Here is an 18,441-nt window from a genome sequence, read left to right on the forward strand (position 1 = left end):
CTGTATCTCCCAGCCTGAGGATCCCCTGGGTGTGGGCACCTGCAGCCCCCTGAGTTACAGGTGGGTTGACAGAGCTGGTGACCCCATGTCCTGTGATCTCCCCACAGGTCCACACGACGGTACCTGAGGCCAGCATGTGTATGCTTATTATTTCATTAAATCCTTGTGCTTTCACCTGATATTTCAGTTCCCAAACGGATGCGTCCTCACTCAGGGTGCTGTCCTCGCAGGACCAAAGCCTAACTGTCATACCGCAGGAATACATGTGAAGCTGCTCCACCTGCACTAACACACCCAGCCCCTTTTATCCTTTACTTTGAGCCAGGGTGCTGCTAGTTGCCCAGGCCTGCCTCCCGCTAGCAGCCTTCCAGCTTCAGCCTCCTTCGTAGCTGAGATGACAGGCGCTTAGCACCATGTCCAGTACATTATTACAGTAGTGTGTTATTATCGGTATAATTTTCTTTAAAAGCTTTCATCAAATATGTTCATCAGGTACTTTTAAAAAAATCCTGAATTAACCCAAACTATTTTGAAGAATGAATACTGGTATAAGGGCAATTGCAAGAAAAGGTCTTGTTACATGTGTATAACTCTAGTCCTCTTTCCTCGAGCTTGTATTCGCTCTTACCTGATATTTAGCCAGCAGTTTGCTCTTCCAGAGGGAATGGGCGATGTCGTGGATCGACAGGCGCAGGTTGTGGGTGCTGCCTTTGAAATGAAGAGCCTTGGGGTCTTCTAAGAGCTGTCCGCCCATCTGTCTCTCTAGCTGTAAGACTTCCTGCAATGACACGCCCCGAACCAAGTCACACCCCTGCAGTGCCTCCCGTCAGCTCTCTCCTGAGTCTCCTCATCTCCCGGTGGATGCCTGGCGTACGTGACGCCATGAATTCCACTCCTGCAGCCTGACCGCCACCATTCTGGACAGGACTGGGTCTCCTGCTGGGCCTGGCCAGCAACTTCAGGGAACTTAATCAAATGCAGGGCAGTAATAGCCAGGACCCCACACTGAAGGAGAGTCAATGAAAGAAACAATATGTAAAAATAGGTAAGTGGATAAGAGTTAGATCTTTCAGTTAACTTTCAGGCAAAGGGGCAAATAATTTAAAGAAACTCATGCATTGGATTTGATAAAACAACCAACAAATATTTGGGATGTGTTTCAGACATTTAGTTCTTTATGTACAGAAATAAAATCATAAAATGTTTGCTTAATATCAGCCATTGCATAATTCCTAATTACTAAAAAATTAGAGTATGCCCATTATATGTCCTATTAGAAGAAAATATTCTGGTACAAATTAGCAAGGTTTTTAAACAACAAATATTGAACTAAACAATTACTCAGATTAAACCTAAAAAACACTCATTTCTCCAGAATTGTGGATGATGAAAAAATTGCTCCATACTTATAAAGATATAACAGGAAGACAAATTCTATATATACTTCCATTTCTCAAACTAGTTAATGGGAGTTAATGAAGCATTTGCAAGTACAGCTGCAATTATCCAAATAGCAGCACACCACAAGCTATCAATGAACAGAGTGTCCTGCGTATTCTTTGCTGCCTCAACCAGTCCTCCTGCGCTTCTCCCATGCCTTCAAAGTTTATATACATGTAGTTATGTAGATATAGATAGGCAGATCTCTTATATATCATATATAAATTATAATTTAGATGCATAAATTTGTGACCTTCTTACAATAGAGACCCAGGAGAATAATGAAGCAAATTATGATGTTCTTCGGTGACATTTCAGTAGAAAGCAGGGAGTTCAAGAACACAGATGTTCATGCAGAATGCCACCTTGCCACCCACGTGTACTGGGCACCTACCAGGATCCCTGGGACAGATAGATTACCGTGGAGAATTTCTGGCATGGGAACCAGATTGCTTGGTACCCAGGAATGTTTCCACTTTGTGTGTGTTGAATGCAGGCAAACCCACACACCTGCCCAGCAACTGCAGAGCTGCCCAACGTCAGAGATTAGATGCAAGTAAATCATTCCAAGCTGCCTCTTTAGGGGTTCTCAGTCTCCTTCATCTACGGGCCAGGCCACTATCATGAGCAATGCAAGCTGCTGAAAGGTCCTGAGGTAGAGGCAATAGCAGGATAATGTGGAATGTGGTCTCGGAGAGGGAGTCTTCTAATCAGAGTCAGATGAAAGCCACCAGGCAAGAGAAGCCTGATGCAGAGCAGCTGCCTGACAGTACTGACCTGCTCTCTCCCATGACTGGTGAGGAGCAGCTATTATTTGTGACAGGCGCCTGAGCACTCAGCCAGCCACCCTAACACACGTGTCACGTCTTGTGCCCTGACTGCTGTGCCTGCATCTGTAGGCCTCACGGGTCCCCTGTAGGCCCCACAGATCATCCAGCTTTGAGTCACACACTGCCTTCCCAGAACACCTTCCTGACACTGCACAACCCACTTCCGGGCAAGAATCTGGCCACGTGGAGATGCGAAAGAATAAGCAAACTGAGGGTTAATTGCAGTTTCTTCAGCTCCAGCAGGAAGGCATAATGAGCTTATGTTGATCATGTTCAGTGTCTAGTTAGCATAATAGAGAAAGCTGATGTTCCCAGTGAACCTGGCACCTGACAAATTTTAAAGCTAAAATGATGTTTGTTTATAAGCCATTAGAAGAAAAGAAACATAATTAGAAATCTCTGAGATTACAGTCATGCCAATCAATCAGTTCTAGCTGCTTTCCAGTATGCCCTAATTACCTCATCAAGATGTCTAAAGAGCAATCGATAGTAATTATCTGATTACTATAGATCTTCATTACATCCAAATTATCTCCCTGGGATATCTAAAAGAAGATGCATTGTCATCCGGAGGTAATTGTACCCAACAATGTATAATCCACACCCCATCTCTACAATCAACATAGACCATCACAGGAGAGGACAGCGCTCTCAGTTTTCACGGCAGGGAGGGCCACCGAGGGAACCCTAACTGCCTACTGGCCGTCACCTTGAAGTCAGGAAATCTAATACTACATTTTGAGTGCAAAGCCTGCTTGGAGTCAGCCTAAGTGTAAGGCTCAGGCCTTGATTTTTTCAGGCATAAACTCAGATGTGACAGTGAAGAGCTCTCCTAGTGAGGAAAGCATCTACAGTGGCTTGGATCCCTTATTGGAGAGGAAGAACCAAGTAAAAAGTGCTCTTTTAGTGAGAATGGGCCAGAGAACACACAGGGTCCATATCCTAACCCCTCAAGCTCTTCCTCAACCTGGAGGGGTACAAAGCTGCCACAGAGAACTCGGAAGAGCCCAACCCCACCCGGCAGTAACTGGACATGAACACTTGATGACCGATCAGCTACTCATCAGGATGCACACAAGCTGAGATCAGAGGTCTCTGAACATCCTGCCTTCATGTTCCCACCAGCCAAGAATGTTACCATGCATTTTATAACGGTTTCTTTATAACATGAGCACATGCATACATTAGCTCATCCATGTGTCATAGGTTAGATTATATAAAGTTAACATCCAGAGTGAGATAAGGAGACAGATGTACTAGTAGTCTTGTTTGGGCTTTCGTGGTTCTTTGGGTTTCGGCTGTGTGAACTTCACTCTGGAGATTCCTGGCCCACAACTGTCCTCTCCCTAAAATCTTAGGGAGAAATCAGCCCAGGAGCAAATGATTCAGCACAAAAAGAATCTTCACCAAACTAAGACTTGACATGTTTTCCTGAAAAGTAACAATAGTATCATTATACTTGTGATGTTCACCTTCAAGAAAACATAAAGTACAGGTGAAAGATAAGAAACAAAGCATTAAAAGTATTCAAGCATAAGTTAGAGACAATAAATAAATAAAACAATTCATTGGAAACTAAAATAATATAAACGACACAGGACTAGAACATGATTTGCCACACACAGTGAAACCTATATTTAATTTTGTGTTAGGAGACGGATGTGACCAGCCTATGTTACAGGCTAGCGTCTCGGGCTCTGGTTTCATACTGTCACAGTGTAAAGATATATCATTGGGGATATTTGAGATTGCAATAAAGATTATACTTGAAATATACTGTAACTTGTACTTCAAAAAGCTTGATTTTCTGGATTCTTTCTCCCTGAAGTCATCTTTGAATCTAGAAATCTAATACCATATTAATATATGTGAGATACAAAAATGTACAAGGACATAAAAATAACAGACATACAAATCCATACAGTATGTTCAGTTAAATGTTTTTCCTCTCCTTAATCTTCCTGGGAACATTCATTCAACACCAATGAGACAAGTGAGGCCTGCCAGGAACCATGGGGGTCTCTGGAGCAAACAGGCAAGTCCTTGTCCCTTGGGGACAGGGTGAGGACAGGTGAACATGTAACCATGCTGTGGTGTGCTCGCTCTAAAAGAGCTTCTAGACAGACTGCTTTTGGATCACAAAAGTTAGGAAATTTCCACACTTCAAAAGGGAACAAGAACCACATAAGTTTAAGGTCAAAAGATTTAGGAACACTTAAAAGAAATGCCATGACCTCGGAAAGAAATGCCATCATAAAAATTAGGATCACTTGGCTCTTTGTTTTCAAGACTATAAATGTCATTGTCCTTTGCAGAGGTTGGCTCCTGGTCTCCCTGCTAGGAGACTTGTCCGGCTCTGGATGAGTCCACCTGTTGCCTCATGGATTACATGAGAAGGGAGTCTTGTCATGTGTAGAGTGCTGTCTCCACTCCTCCACACACACACAGCCATCAACCTTCATGTGGTGGTAGCGCCACCAGAAATAGGCTGCTCTGTCTCAGCCTGGTGTCCCTGGGATCTGAGCCACCCTGTGGGATGGGCCATTCTCAAGCGCAGTGCAGGCCTGAGTGAGGGCTGACTGATTGTGTGAGCCTGTGAAGGATTTTGCTCCAAAGGCAGAGACGAGGGATCACACAGAAGAAACAAGCAGCTTGCACAGTAACCAGTTAAGCTAAGACATGATCCATGCCGAGCCATTAGCCCGTGCCTCTTACAAGCCACAATAAATCTACGCTGTTTTAAAGGCCCATGAGCATGAAGGGAGCAGCTCTGTCTGTGTCCAGCACTCTGCCAGGCTCCTGGACTGCAGGATCTGTCACATGGGCCTGACGGTGCAAGGTGAGACTGAGGACACACCCAGAAGTGTGCTGGCTCCTACACCCAGCTCTTTCCCACGCCTCACCCTGCACTCTTTGTGATGGTCAGGGATAGATGGGGTGCACGACCTCCGTTTCTCTTGTCCTCTTTCCCCTCCCAGTCCTCCTGAGCTCAGGGGATCCGCCTCAGTGACCAGCTCACAGTTGTCGCTCCTAGGAGCCCCCAGGTGACACAGTGGCACACACAGAGGCCTGAGGAACATCTTTAAGAATATGCGTCTCAGCCTACAGCCATTAGACTGAAGCTGGATCCACTGCTGGAAAGCCGGACTTGGTGCCACAGACTGAGACTTACAGGTTCCGGGCAGCTCTTGTAGGTGTGGGGCTTCTGGCAAGGGCTTTGGGCTCCAGATGCTCAGTTCACCTCCTCTTGGCCAACCTTCTTCTGCTCAGACCTCTCCTCACCCTCAGCCTGTGCTCGCCCATCTTCTGCTCACATTCTCCCTCTGCTCACCCCGGCTTGGCTCCCCTCCCTCCACCCCCCCCCCGTGACCTGCACAAGCTCCCCCTGGCATCACCACTGCAGACTGCGCCCTGTTCACCCTCAGTGCCTTCCCTTGGGCATCCAGTTTCTCATGGATGCCTTCCATGGTCTTTAGCCTTTCCCCTCTCCCTTCCTCTCCCTATCTCTCATTTTCTCCCAACTACTTTCCTATTGTTCTGTTTCTTTTCTTATTATAAGAAACCTTATGAGCTGGAGAGAGGGTGAAACAAAAGATCACACTTAAGTCTCATACAATCCACTCTAGTCTCTTCTTAATGAGAAGCTTGAAAGGAGGTGAAGTCATGGCTGTGTTTCACTTTGTCTTGCTGTCTTCTTGGTGTTGTTGCCTGATGCTGTTGGTCTACGTGCTTTGTTCTCAGCAGAAACCCAGAAGCATGGATTTGCTGCATCTATCTGCCAAGGCACGGGGGATCAGCACCAGGAACGTGGACAGGTGTGGGGGCCTGGTGGACGAGTCCCTGAGGCTGCTATGCAAAGAGGACAGCGCAGTAGATGGCGAGGAAACAGCAGGCAGCTGGGTCGGGGCTCTTTGCTTTGGCTCTGCTGCTCTGTGGAACCCCGCCTGCCTGGACTCTGTCCGTGGTGCTGACTAAGCGCGCTGAGCTGCGCTGCCGCCTGTCCTGCCTGAGTGGATCTTTTTGTTTGTTTTTTTCCGGTACCGGGAATCGAACTCATGACCCTGCGCTTGCCCGGCAGGCGCTGTGCAGCTGAGCTAAACCCCCAGCCCCCTGCCTGAGTGGATCTTCAGAAACAGAGCGACCCTGCACACGTCAGCGTGCCACGCGGGTTACCCCTCAAAGAAGCAACCCCCACGGATTGTGCAGAGTCCTGTTTAGAAGAATCACATCTCCTATCAGAGTTAGTGGAACCTGCCTTGCTTCTATTCATTCTTCAATGCTGTGTTGAAGCCTGCCCTGGTCATTTGGGGATGAGAACTTTCTCTTTGCTACTGTGGCTGTCGCTACTGTTTCTATCACAGCTGTGTGTCTGCACTCCACCAAAGCAGAGGCCAAAGAGAGCAGCCATCCTTCCCCGTCCCCTGCCAGTCTTCCAGCCGGGCTGCTCTCGGCCCTGCATGTGCCTCCTCCTCCCTGGCCTTGGAGGCCATGTGCTGCTGAGCCAGGCAGTGGCAGGCACCCGACTGTCAGGCTGGCCTCCTCGCCTGCTCGGGTCAGCCTCCCAGGCACCAGTACCGCGCCACTCCTTCCCCTGCCTGTGTTCACACTGAGGTGCTCTGTGCTCCCTCCGAGTCAGTCTGCCTTGCTTCGTCCCTAATAATAACAAGGCAGGATGCCGGTGACCATGTGCAGACACTTTCCTGTCAAGTCACTGCATTTGGAGGGCTCTGCCTGCCGTTCCCACAGCTGCCGCCGCCACAGATGCGTGTTCTGAGCTGCCACTTCCAGTCTGCCCAGTCAGGGAGGCTGAGACTCTTCAAGCAAAGTGCTAAGGGCACCACTTGGGGAGGGGGCCGTGTCACTTGTCTCCCCCTGGGGATTCTCCAATGGAAAAGATTATTTCTCACTTCTGTATAATTGGGGACAGGGCTTTTTAGGTTGTTCTAGGACTTCTGAAGCCATCTTGCATTTATTTTTACCCTTTAATATATTATTAAGCTTCTGTATTAGTTTTTTATAGCTGCCATAAGAAATTGCCACAAACATGTGACTGAAAAGAACACAAACTTATTATTCCAGAGTTCTGTAGGCCAGTTGCCCAGCCTGGGGCTCACTGTCTATAATCAAGGTGTCACTAGGACTGCCTTCCTTTCTGGAAGTGCTAGGGGAATTTGCTTTTCTGTCTTTTCCACTTTCCGGGGGTTGCTCACATCCCTTGGCTCATGGTTCCCTTTCTCCATCTGCAAATCTAGCAATGGCAAATCTCTCCAATCTTCCTTCTTGGTCTCATCTCCCTGTGATGACTGCTGGGAAAGGTCCTCCACTTTGAAGGACCCATAAAATTAGAATATCCCCACTCCAATAATCCAGAGTAATGCCCAAGTCCTTTTCTCTATGTAAAGTAAGAGAATCACGTGTTCAGGAAATTAATGTGTATCATGGACACAGCCTGGAATGGAGGAGAGGGGCTTATCTTGCCTACCACAACTTCTATTTTTCTCTTCTCTCTCGAGAAGTAAATTCACCCTGGCAGACCATTTCCAAAACACAGGGAAGGGCCACAGTCATGTCTCATGAAAAGATGAGAAAGACAGAGTAACTCTGAGGCACTGAAAAACCATGTGACCAAATGGCTGACCAACCAGACCGCCTCTACACCTGAAACGTATCTCACAATTAGATCACAATTAAACTTAATATCTTCATCAAGTCATTATCTTCAAAATTCCATAATTGTCTAAATGTCTGCCCAGGAATGATTAACAGTAACTAGCTCCTGTTTTGTGCCAGGAGATGTAATAAAAGTCGATCTCCTTGAATCTTTAACAGGTCCCTGAGGCAGACCAAATCATTAGGAAACTTTAACACATTTTCTTCCTGCAGTTATCTAATATATGTGTCATATATATGAATATGTTAATTTAATTCCAGAAGCCAGGATCCTGGAAGTCTAAAACGCAGGTCATGCTACTTTGGAGGGTGTGTGAGGCATGGAAAGAACAAATGTAGCTAATGGTGGCAATGCCATGGGAGGAACCCGGCCAGAACTGAGGAGAGGCGGCCTGAAGCTCCGGGTTCACGGAGGCAGCAGCTTGAGTGCAGGAGGCAGCAGAAGGACGCCCCTGGGAAGGCAACAGGTGGCAGGATGAAAACTGAAGCCCTTCTCCCATAGCATGTGCCCGTGACCGGCTCTGATGTGGCCCAGTTCTCAACGAGGCTTCCCGTAACGTACATATTTTTTCCACTTTTCAGTGTCTCATTATTTTCTTTTTATGTAATATTATCTTTCAAAAAAGAAATAAATATGCCTTGTGCTCTGAATAACTACTGTGAAGGTAACCACACTCACTGTAACAATTTTTGTTACTCTCTTATGATTTGCTTATGAAATTATGTTCTATTTTTCCATAAAATAAAAAATTAAAAATGTTATCTTTCAGAGTTGCTCTACTGTACTAAAGCCTAGACTAGGGAATGTGAAAGCTGGATTCATCCAGTGAAAACTCTTCTCCATGCCAAATGACTCCATAAAGAAAGCCAGTTTACATTAATATACATTATTTGGTTCATATCACAGACACACTGGTTAGAAATTCAATAAACATACTACCCCAAGTTGTAGCAAATAGCTGCGGTTTTAGGTTCTGAACCTGAGAGTTTGTATGAACCCCTTTATTATGAAAGGAGAGTCTCATGCATTGTACCTTTCAGATAGGAAGGCAGAAGAAATTATTTCTAAGTTTCTTCCTGGTTGTTTTTAAACTTATTCCAAATATAACCTTGTTCTCCATTAATTTCTGGTCTATTTATACAAGGACTTAAGACTTTGCCAATAGTAAAAGGAAAACACCATTTTATGACTTTAACCACCTGAGCAGGAGGCAAGAGGAGAAGCTGTGACCCCAGATGAATGTTTTCAGTGAATCTGACCTCTCTTTGTGGGGATTACAAACTGTTCTCTGGGAGTCTTCATCTCTTTATGTGACCTCCGCCAGAGGATTGCTCCCACTGGTCCTTCAGGTGCACACATAGGAAAGAGCCCTTCTGAAGGGTGCATAAAACCATTCAGCCTCCCCCCAGCTTGACTTCCACAGTCACTGCCAGCATTTTAATTTGACAGCAAGGCTTCCAAATTGTTCAATGCAGCTTTTAAGTTTCAAGTGACCACTTCTGCCCTAGGGCTTCACAAAACTCAGGAAAACTGTTTGGAAAAGATGTGCCAAATTCAAAGAGTTGGGTGGGGAGCCGAAAACTGCACCTTGCTTGCCTAGAATTGATAGATGTGGAGATCTCCCTTCTTTCCCATCTGCACATATGATAACATAACCAGATAGGATATAACATGAGCATCCGTGTCCTGGCATACTCAGCTGTAGATACTGAATGATCATCTTTTACCAACAACTCTCAAGTACTGGATAGTTTTGTCTCTGGGAATAAGAATTCCCCTGGGCCTCCATCTGCATCCTAGTCTGATGTTTCTACAAGTTTTTCTTCAATTCAGAAAGAATCCTCAGCATGCAACAGTAATTTTGAAAGGAAATCAAGCCTTGGGAGACACCATCCCAAGGAAATGGGTTATGACTCACCATGCTGGGATGGAGGTACTATCCTTACTAAGCATGGGATTCAAGTACAAACAAGGAAACAGCTCTTCACACTGAAGTCTAGAACAAGTGAGAAGAGGCTTTAGTCCAAGGTTTGGAGGTGTAAAGGACCGAATCTGAGGGCGCTTCCATCAAGAGGTGAGATTATTGCTAAGTATGAGGCGGGCCTGAGGTGCAGCCAGGGACTCTGGGGAAGAGGGAGACACCTGGGAGAACTGCTGTGTGAAATATAATGAGTCAGGAAGTGGGAAATGGACTGCAGGGAGGCAGGGTGTGCACTGCAGGAGAGGCATTGCTCTTGAGAGAGTTCCAGACACGATCACTGTTGTATGGGTCTTTTCATAGCAAAACAATAGCTTGGAACTGAAAGCAGAGAACATGTTCATCAGAGGTCACCATGAGCTATGGAAATCAGTAAAGCCTGCTGCTGCATACAATGGCAGGAGACTTCAGGGGAGGAGGAAGTTCCTTGGAGACACAGGGCAGGCAAAGCAAGGTCTGTAACCAGGAGGTCAGGGACGGAGGGAGGAGTTCTCCTTAGGAACCCAGGATGGCATCCTCACACATTGAGTGACAGAGGCAGAACATCAGACAGCTGTGGTCATTAATGGGGGAGGGAGCATGATCGCAGCTGGAGATCTGGGCCTTGAAGCAGTTGCTTATGAAGCTGAAACCTAGGATATACATGTTCTGAGTGACAGACAGTGTGGCTGCTGTGAAGGCTCCAGAACACGTGTGAGCCAAGGAACTGTGAGCTAAGTGGGGGTGCTGAGTCTTAGGGAATGGGCAAATGAAGTGGGTAGAAAGAAAGACCACAGGCAGCTTCTGGGCAGAGATGTGTAGAGGTCTGTGCTCAGGAAACTGAAATAGGTAATGAGCAACACGTGAGACACCCAGCTGATGAAAGGAAGAATGACCCCAAAGTGGTCACTGGGTGTGAGAACTATTAGAATTTTCTTCTTAGCCTAGCATTGCATTAGATGAGTGGTCATCACTATAGCTGTTGGAGTGATGAGTGCTTTGAGGGGGTGGAAAAGTTTGTCTTTAGTAGTGTTACGGGCTGTGTCTAGATGTACCAATGAAGCCTCATGTGGTCAGAGGTGGGCTTTTCAGAGGAAGCTGGATCTAGGATGTGTGATGCTGGGATCAAGGGTGTGTGAGCACTAGATTAGCCCACTGATTGGTCTGGCATAGTTTTGGGTTTAGATAATGGGAAGGCCCATTCTCGGTGCAGGTGGCAACATCCAAAGGACAGGTAGCCTGGATGGATATAAAGGTAGAGAAAGAAGGCAGTCCTGCTGCTACTTCTTCACTGCTCTTCTGCCTTCTGCCTGCCATGAACCATTTGTCCTCTGAGATGCCCCTCTGCTATGCCACCCTGCCTTGGAGCCAGCCAACAATGGACTGAAACCTCTAAATTTGTGAGCTACAAGAAACCTTTCCTCTAACTGGGAGTATCAGGTATTTTTGTCTCAGCAATGAGAAAAGTAATCAAAGTTCCAAAAAGATTATGAAAATGTTTAGGTTAATAATTTTTAAGCTTGACTACACAACAGAATAACATAGGCAGCCTTGGAAAAAACCCTTCAATACTTCAGAACACATGGATGGGACCTGAAGTTCGCAAACCAATTCCTGCTTGTGCTGAATATTTAGGGAGCGCCTGAGGCAGGAGTAGTGTGGCCCTGGAGGGAAAGGAGGGGCTTGGCAGGGATGATGCCAAAGTCTACCCATGGGGAAGGGTAACAAGAAAAGCAGGTGATGGGAGAAAGACTGGCAGCAAGTTGGCAGGCAAGGTGTTAAGAAGGCAGGTCTGGGTACGGAAGGGCCTTTCTGAGCACATCAGTCCCACAGGTCTAACTTGAGGCTGAGTATGAGGCCGTGATGATGGGACTGAACTTTCTCCGCGATGTGTTTCACAGCCCATTTACGTATGACCAGGATTTTGGTATTTCTGCATTATTAAAAGGTCATGAGGTGCAAGAAAGAAAGCCTCATCCATTATGCATGTTTGTTTCAGGCTAAGTGCCGGCTCCCCAGATGCTGAGAATTCATAAATGTCTATTTGGAAAGCGTTGACCACAGTGCAACCTGCTCTTGGGTAGTTTTCACGCTGAAAGCTGTTCGCCGATCTTCCTCAATGGTGGCCACCTGCATCTCCCTCACTAATTAACATAATGAAAGTATTTTATAAAATATTAGTTTTTTGCATAGATCTGTGTGTGTCTTTGGGAAGACAGGTCAAGAGTTCTTCAGTGTAACTATGTGTGTGAATATAAAATGTGCATATCAAACATTTCAGAGGCAATGTAGGTCTTCTATGATATGCTTCTTGCAATGATTTTTTTCTTGGAATTGTTCAAAAGATTTGCTTTAATCAGACCCCATGACACCCCTGCAAATACAATTTTCCCTAAGAATTTAAGCCTAGCATGGTTTTTATCCTGACAGTGCCTCAGAACTATCACATTTGTAAAAAGTATAAAAGAAATAACCCGAAGCCTTACACCAGAGCTGTGTGCTCCCAGCACCTGTGCCACATGAAGACGTCCTGCAGGCCCACTCATCAAAACCATGTCCAGTGACTGGCCAGGGCTCATTCCTTCTCTGAAATCACCCTCATCAAATCCACCACAAGGAGCGGATGATGGCAACTGACTCCTCGAGTGTCTCCCTGAGTCTCTCTGTGTCCCCTACAGTCGGCTCTTATCTTGCTTCCCAGGGGACCCGACCTCCAGCACTCAGTTTTCCTGACAGAACAGCTCTCTCCAAGGCAGCTCCAGAAGGAACCAGCGTGATAGGACAGAACACATCCCTGCGCATCCATGGCTCATTTTCTTCCTCCTTCTCTTCCTCCTTCTCCTATAGCACTCACCTTCCTTCTGCTCCTTTTACAGTGCCCTGGCTCCTTCCTTGGTCCCGTCACTGAGGGTGGCAGCTGCCAGGGCACGCGGCCTGCTTTCTGCATCAAACAGCTCTGTGACCTGGAGCAACTTACTACCTATGCCCTGGACTGCATGTTTGTCAGGTGGGGATAGTGACATCTTCTCTGGTTGTGTATGGAGTAAATGAGTTAATATGAAATATTTAGAATTTTACCTGACACAGAGGAAACTATCAGCAGTATCGACTATTGCTGTTACTATTTCTTTCCTCTATTCTCTTTTGATATTTTCTTCAATCACCTTGGATGACAAATATCAACATAACATTGTTGTTTCCTGGATCTCCTATCTCAGGATCTGCTCTCTGTTCAGAAAGCCGCACCTACTTAGCTTTCGAGAAACATTTCTATGACTTTTAAATTTTTGTCTTTAATTGCCTCCTAATAATTATACAACTTATGGGGTGCAGTACGGTGCCAAGCACCAAAATACAGATGTTGCATGATCTCACTCACATGTGGGGTCTCAGAAGCCAACCTCCTAGGAGTGGAGAATAGAAGTGGCTGGGGGGCAGAGGGCAGGGAGAGATCAGTCAACAGCTACGAAGCTGCCCCTGTATTTTTAACTATCCCTGGCATCTCTGGGTGCCTCAGTTACATCATTCATTCAGTAGTCTAAAAGAAAAAGCCCTGTCATAGGTGGTCTGCTCATGATCCCCAAAGTTCATGTTCTCTCCTCCTGACACCCGACTTAAGGGCATTAAGAGGTGGGGCCTTGGCCATTAGGGCGGGGCTCTGGCGAAGGCACGAGGGTCTTTGGAAATGGGCTCTCCAGCCCTCTGCCTTGTGAGGGCACGAAGAGAGGCCGGCAGGTCGCACCGTGGGAAAGGGCCCTCCCGTAAACCCAGTCGCACTGGCACCGGATGTCAGACTTCCAACTTCTGGAATGGTGGGAAATGAACGAGTGCTATTTAAGCCATCCACCCCTGGGAACTGTCAGCATAGCCCGCACTGACGAAGGCTCACAATCCAAAGCTACCTGTGCCGTTACTTAGAGACAGAACTTGGATCTGTCCCCAGCCACTGGGTGTGGGTCATCAGGCCCTCTGCGGACTCCCTGAAAGGACTGGTTACCCCGGTTCCCTCCCTCTCACTTTGCTTCGCTCCCCAGCTCTGCCATGCTCTTCTCAGTAGCTTGACTCTTCCCCTGAAGCCAGACTGGTATTTCTAATCTGTACTTCAGCCACATCTTTCTTCCCTGTAAACCTCTCCAGTCTCTCATAGCTCAGTGTGCGAATCTGACCCCTCTTGCTAACAACAGTCAGGGCCGCCCCACCGCAGGAACCAGTCTCTCTAGGCATCCTGGCATTAAGAATTAAGATGCCTGCACAGAGACCTGATTTACTGTTCACCGTCCCTCCACCTAGAAATCTTGGGAGTTTTCCCTCTCTATTATTTCTAGTCAAAACTCAAGCCACCATTAGGGCCAATCTCAAATATCAGCTCCATTTCTGATGACGCCTCTCTCTACTCCAGTAGAACCTATGTCTCAGCTGTGGCGTTCAGCACACTCTGCCTTACTCCTTATCCTTGTCGTACTTCCCTTATCCCGCCTTCCCGGTCATAACTTCTTCAAAGCACTTATTCCATCCCTTAAAGCTTCAAATGGGATAAAATGAATGGTAATAATCGCACTAGGAATTAAGCTCATTTATTCTGCAAAGCAGCAGCCTGTTGTCAAATGCTAACCCTCTCCCTCACAACCCTCGTAAAAAGAATGGGAAAGCATATAAATGAAGTAGCACACAAGAGGAACATACAGCGTGAGCAATTCCGCCAATTTCTTTTATAGGAAGAACACAGCTGAGATAAACATGGAAGCACATTAATTGCCATCCCCGGGTCTCACTGCCAAGTTCTTCTACATTTTTCATTAAAAGAAATCCAGGAATATAAACAAAAGTAGCCCTTGGGAGGAATTGGCATAAAGGAAACAGCTCATATGTCAGAATAGCCTCAGAGATATGTCTGTTTTTAAACGACACCCACTGGGGGGCCCAGACCCAGGTTCACACGCCTGGGTGCTGCGCACAGGTGCAGCTCCAGGTGCGCACTGCCATGCCTGGTGCTGACTTCCACGGGAAGGTACAGAGCTGGGTCCGATGGGAGCCACTTACCTTCAAGGAGTCCTGGGTGTCATCCAGACAGTAGACTCGGATGCTGTACTCCAGCGAGGAGCAGCACAGGGGACCAAAGATGGCCAGCTTCAGGCGCTTCGCGGCTGCTTTGGTGGTGGCCTGGCCGACCAGGGCATAGGTGCTGAGGTTCTCTATGAGGACGTGGCAGGCCTCTGCGTCCAGCTGAATGTAGCAGGGCGTGGTGAAGTTTTCCTCTCCGACCACCACCACATCCTAGGGGATCAGAGGGCAAGAGCAGGACTGAGCCACCAAGCACGCACTGGCCGCCATGGACGTGCGGCTAGAGCAGGATCTCTTCTCCCGAGTTCTATTGTCCTGCTCTCATACCTTTCTGAGACTTTAGGATACTTCTGTTTCCAACCTGAATCATTAATTCCCTTTCCATAACTGCCTACATACTGACAATGTTCTTTATGCAATGCCATTTAGTGTCTCTTGATCATCCAAGAACTTACATGAAAAGTTAAACATTTATAAATTATCCTTTTTTTAATGTACTGAGCTTATTATCTGTTCCTGAGGATTTAAAGTTTTAATTTCTACATTTCTTATTTAATTTAAAAGATATATTTTATTCTGGTGGTATTATAGGATAGCACTTTCCCCCTAAAAATCCACATATTTGAAGAGAATTAGAGAAATTAAGGCGTTATGGTGCTGTACTAGTGTGTTCTCCAAAATTCACCAGCCAGTTACTTCTCAAAGCAATACACTGCTCTTCCTGAATAATCTTGCTTGCCAACTCTACAAAAGGCACGATATGGTAAGTTCTGTGTCTTTACTGTACATTTCTCTTTCTTCATGTAATCCATCAGTCTACTCTCAAGCTTTAAAATATATGTCAAAAATAAGTGGAAGTGAAGGGTAAACAAAGGTTACTAATTCCATCAGGTTTGATTTGTCCAACTGGCTCAAACCACATAAATACAAATCATGTATAAATAATCAGAAAGAGCAAGCGAAGAATCCATAAAACCATGGCCAAAGCTCCAGCTTCACTACCTGCTAGAGGATCTGGAACTAAAACCGGGAAGCAGTTGGGCAGCATGGGACTAGGCGTGGCAGCCCGGGGCAGAGGCCCTGCCTCTCCGAAGAGCCTCCTGCTCAGCCTGGAGGAGGGCGAGACCTTGCATTTCCCACAAGAAGCTGGGAGATCAGATGTTTATGCAAAATCTTCCAACTTTTCATTAATTCAGATTTAAAATATAATTTCACATCGGGGAGACAGTGTACACACACACGAGCATGATTCACTCTCTGCACAGGCTGTTTAATCTCTGTGCCGCAGCAGCCACGTCTCCTCTGCTGTCCATTGCAGCTCGCGGGCCTGGTGCAAGGTGAGCATCCAGCCACGACTTTTTGGAAAAAAAAAAAAAAAAAAAGCACAGTCTCCAGGCGTGGGCAGAGCTATGAAAGAAGTAGCTAGCTCAGGCGGTGGTTTATTCGCTAACAGTATGGGTGAACTCAGTTTTTCAGCTGAACCCGTATCCCAAGGTTCAGCTGAAAGCTCACACTAAGGAGGAAAACACAGAAAGAAGCTTAGTGCCTCTGAGTTTATTGCAGCCCCAGAAGGACACCTGCAAAGAAGCTGAGCTGTCCACTAGGACAAGGCAAACCTCAGGGTCACATAAAGGCTTGTTATGGAGACTCCAAGAAGATACAGCCAAGAACAGGGTGGCCGCACCCCAGAACTTTGAATCTCTAGTTTATGATAGCATTTTACTTATTATTATTCAACCCCAGAGTCTTAGGGTATCAGGCAGAGAACCTTGCACATACTTCCAGGTCACTGAATATAAGGCTTTGGATTTTTTTTTTAATGTGAACAGTTTACAGCTTAAGTGAAATTAAAGTAGAATCTGGTTAAGTCTGGTTGTAACTCAGTTTAAAGATAATCTAGATTTTAGGTCTTCCAGCAAGGAATGATCCCCTTACATGGCCATGAGGAACAGATGTTCTCAGAAAGGAAAATCTGGTTAATGCCAGGGTGCCCTGCTACTCAGCTAACTTTACATTTTCCTAAGATATTATGAGTTTAAATTTTCATGTATATCTTTAGAAATTTCTTTGCTAAAAGAAAAATATAAGTAATTAGAAAATATATAATGTATACTCTATATAGTTTCAGATTTTACATGTATAAACTTTCATGTAAATTTATATTCATATGATAGTTTTTGTAATTACTTCATATTACTTGATGGACATATTCCTGCAATATACGTATTGAGTGCAGAATTCTGAAGTAAGGAACAGAACCCATTAATGCATGGTCTTAACATGTTGGTGACAGCCATACAGGGACAAGGGGCCACTGACTGTTCTCGTTCTAGTGGCACTTTGGACACGTGGCCTTTCTGTTCTCCCAGGTTAAGTTCCTAAGTCTAATTCACAGGAACTGCTTCCTAACCATTTGTCTGCAATGTTTCTCTACTTGCAAACTGACTAACTAACTTCCTAACTCTCCCTTCCCAATAAATAGTATCTATATTCCAGAAGGGACTTGTCTGAAACTTTTGAGTATATTTTCCCTGAGTGAGTTCTTGCTTGACCATCTTTTTCTTCATGCCTGTCAATCAAAAGATAAAGCACTTAGGAAACAGACTGTCTGCCCACCTCTCCCGGGGTGTGGGACCTACAGTCACCCCAGGTCTGGCTGTAGAGGTAAAGGCCTCCGATGAGTCCTCCACTGGACCCCACCTCTATCTGCCCAGAAGCCCCTCACCTCCCACTGGCCCTGTGTTGCCTGGTTCTTGAGCTGGATCTTCCAGTCCTCCGTGTTGGGGTCTGCGCAGTGATGTAGGGTGAGGACAACTGGGCGGGTCAGCAGGGCTCCAGGGGGTCCACAGCTCACCACGGGGGTCAGCAGTGTCTGACCATCTTCCATGGGTGGCCTAGTGGGAGAGCAGGGAACCGTCTCAGTGACATGGCATAGAAAGCTGACGTGTTATGTACTCACTGAGAGCTGAGATCTAACGTTGTACAAACAGTTCAAATCATTTTCTCTTGGAGCTCTTTTTGAGGGTGGGGGCTGAGGCAGAAATAAATGGGAAGACATGCACTTTATACCAAGACTTTGATCCTGCAGGACCAGAGGTCTCTATGATAACAATGAATCTCTTTGATCTGCTTTCCTCAGACATAGGTCTGCCTTTGGAGCTTCCTCTGAATTCATGAAGGATACTTTCCGAATAGAATGAGAAAGAACCGAGTTCTTATGAAGTTACATAACCAGCTTTTCTGCTAATACTTGCCATTGGTCTCACAGGGTTTTAAATACTTTTGTGTTTTTAGGACCTCACTGAAAAATACTTTTAAAAAAATCACTTCAGAATGAGGACACCCTAGAGCTAAACTTAGTCCAAATGACTTGTGGGAATAATTCAGTCTAGGTTAGCAGATTTATTCTTTTAAATATGACCAAAAGAATATAGAACTGTATTTCTATAACACGTGAAACAAAATGAGATCTCTTGACTTAT

General features: G+C 45.9%; 1 protein-coding gene across 1 annotated transcript in view; it reads right to left on the bottom strand.

The window, feature by feature from the left end:
• The window catches only part of Unc5c (unc-5 netrin receptor C), a 258,667-nt gene that overhangs the window by 17,415 nt on the left and 222,811 nt on the right, over nt 1-18,441 (bottom strand). The window contains exons 12-14 of the mRNA XM_013517438.1: nt 17,685-17,853; nt 14,939-15,172; nt 629-778 (exon numbers count right to left, since the gene is read on the bottom strand). Coding sequence (XP_013372892.1) covers nt 629-778; nt 14,939-15,172; nt 17,685-17,853 — 553 coding nt within the window. The remainder of the gene's footprint in view (nt 1-628; nt 779-14,938; nt 15,173-17,684; nt 17,854-18,441) is intronic.

The sequence above is a fragment of the Chinchilla lanigera genome, unplaced genomic scaffold, assembly GCF_000276665.1.
Source record: "Chinchilla lanigera isolate Chin_1 unplaced genomic scaffold, ChiLan1.0 scaffold00004, whole genome shotgun sequence".
In the NCBI taxonomy this organism is placed as follows: Eukaryota; Metazoa; Chordata; class Mammalia; order Rodentia; family Chinchillidae; genus Chinchilla; species Chinchilla lanigera.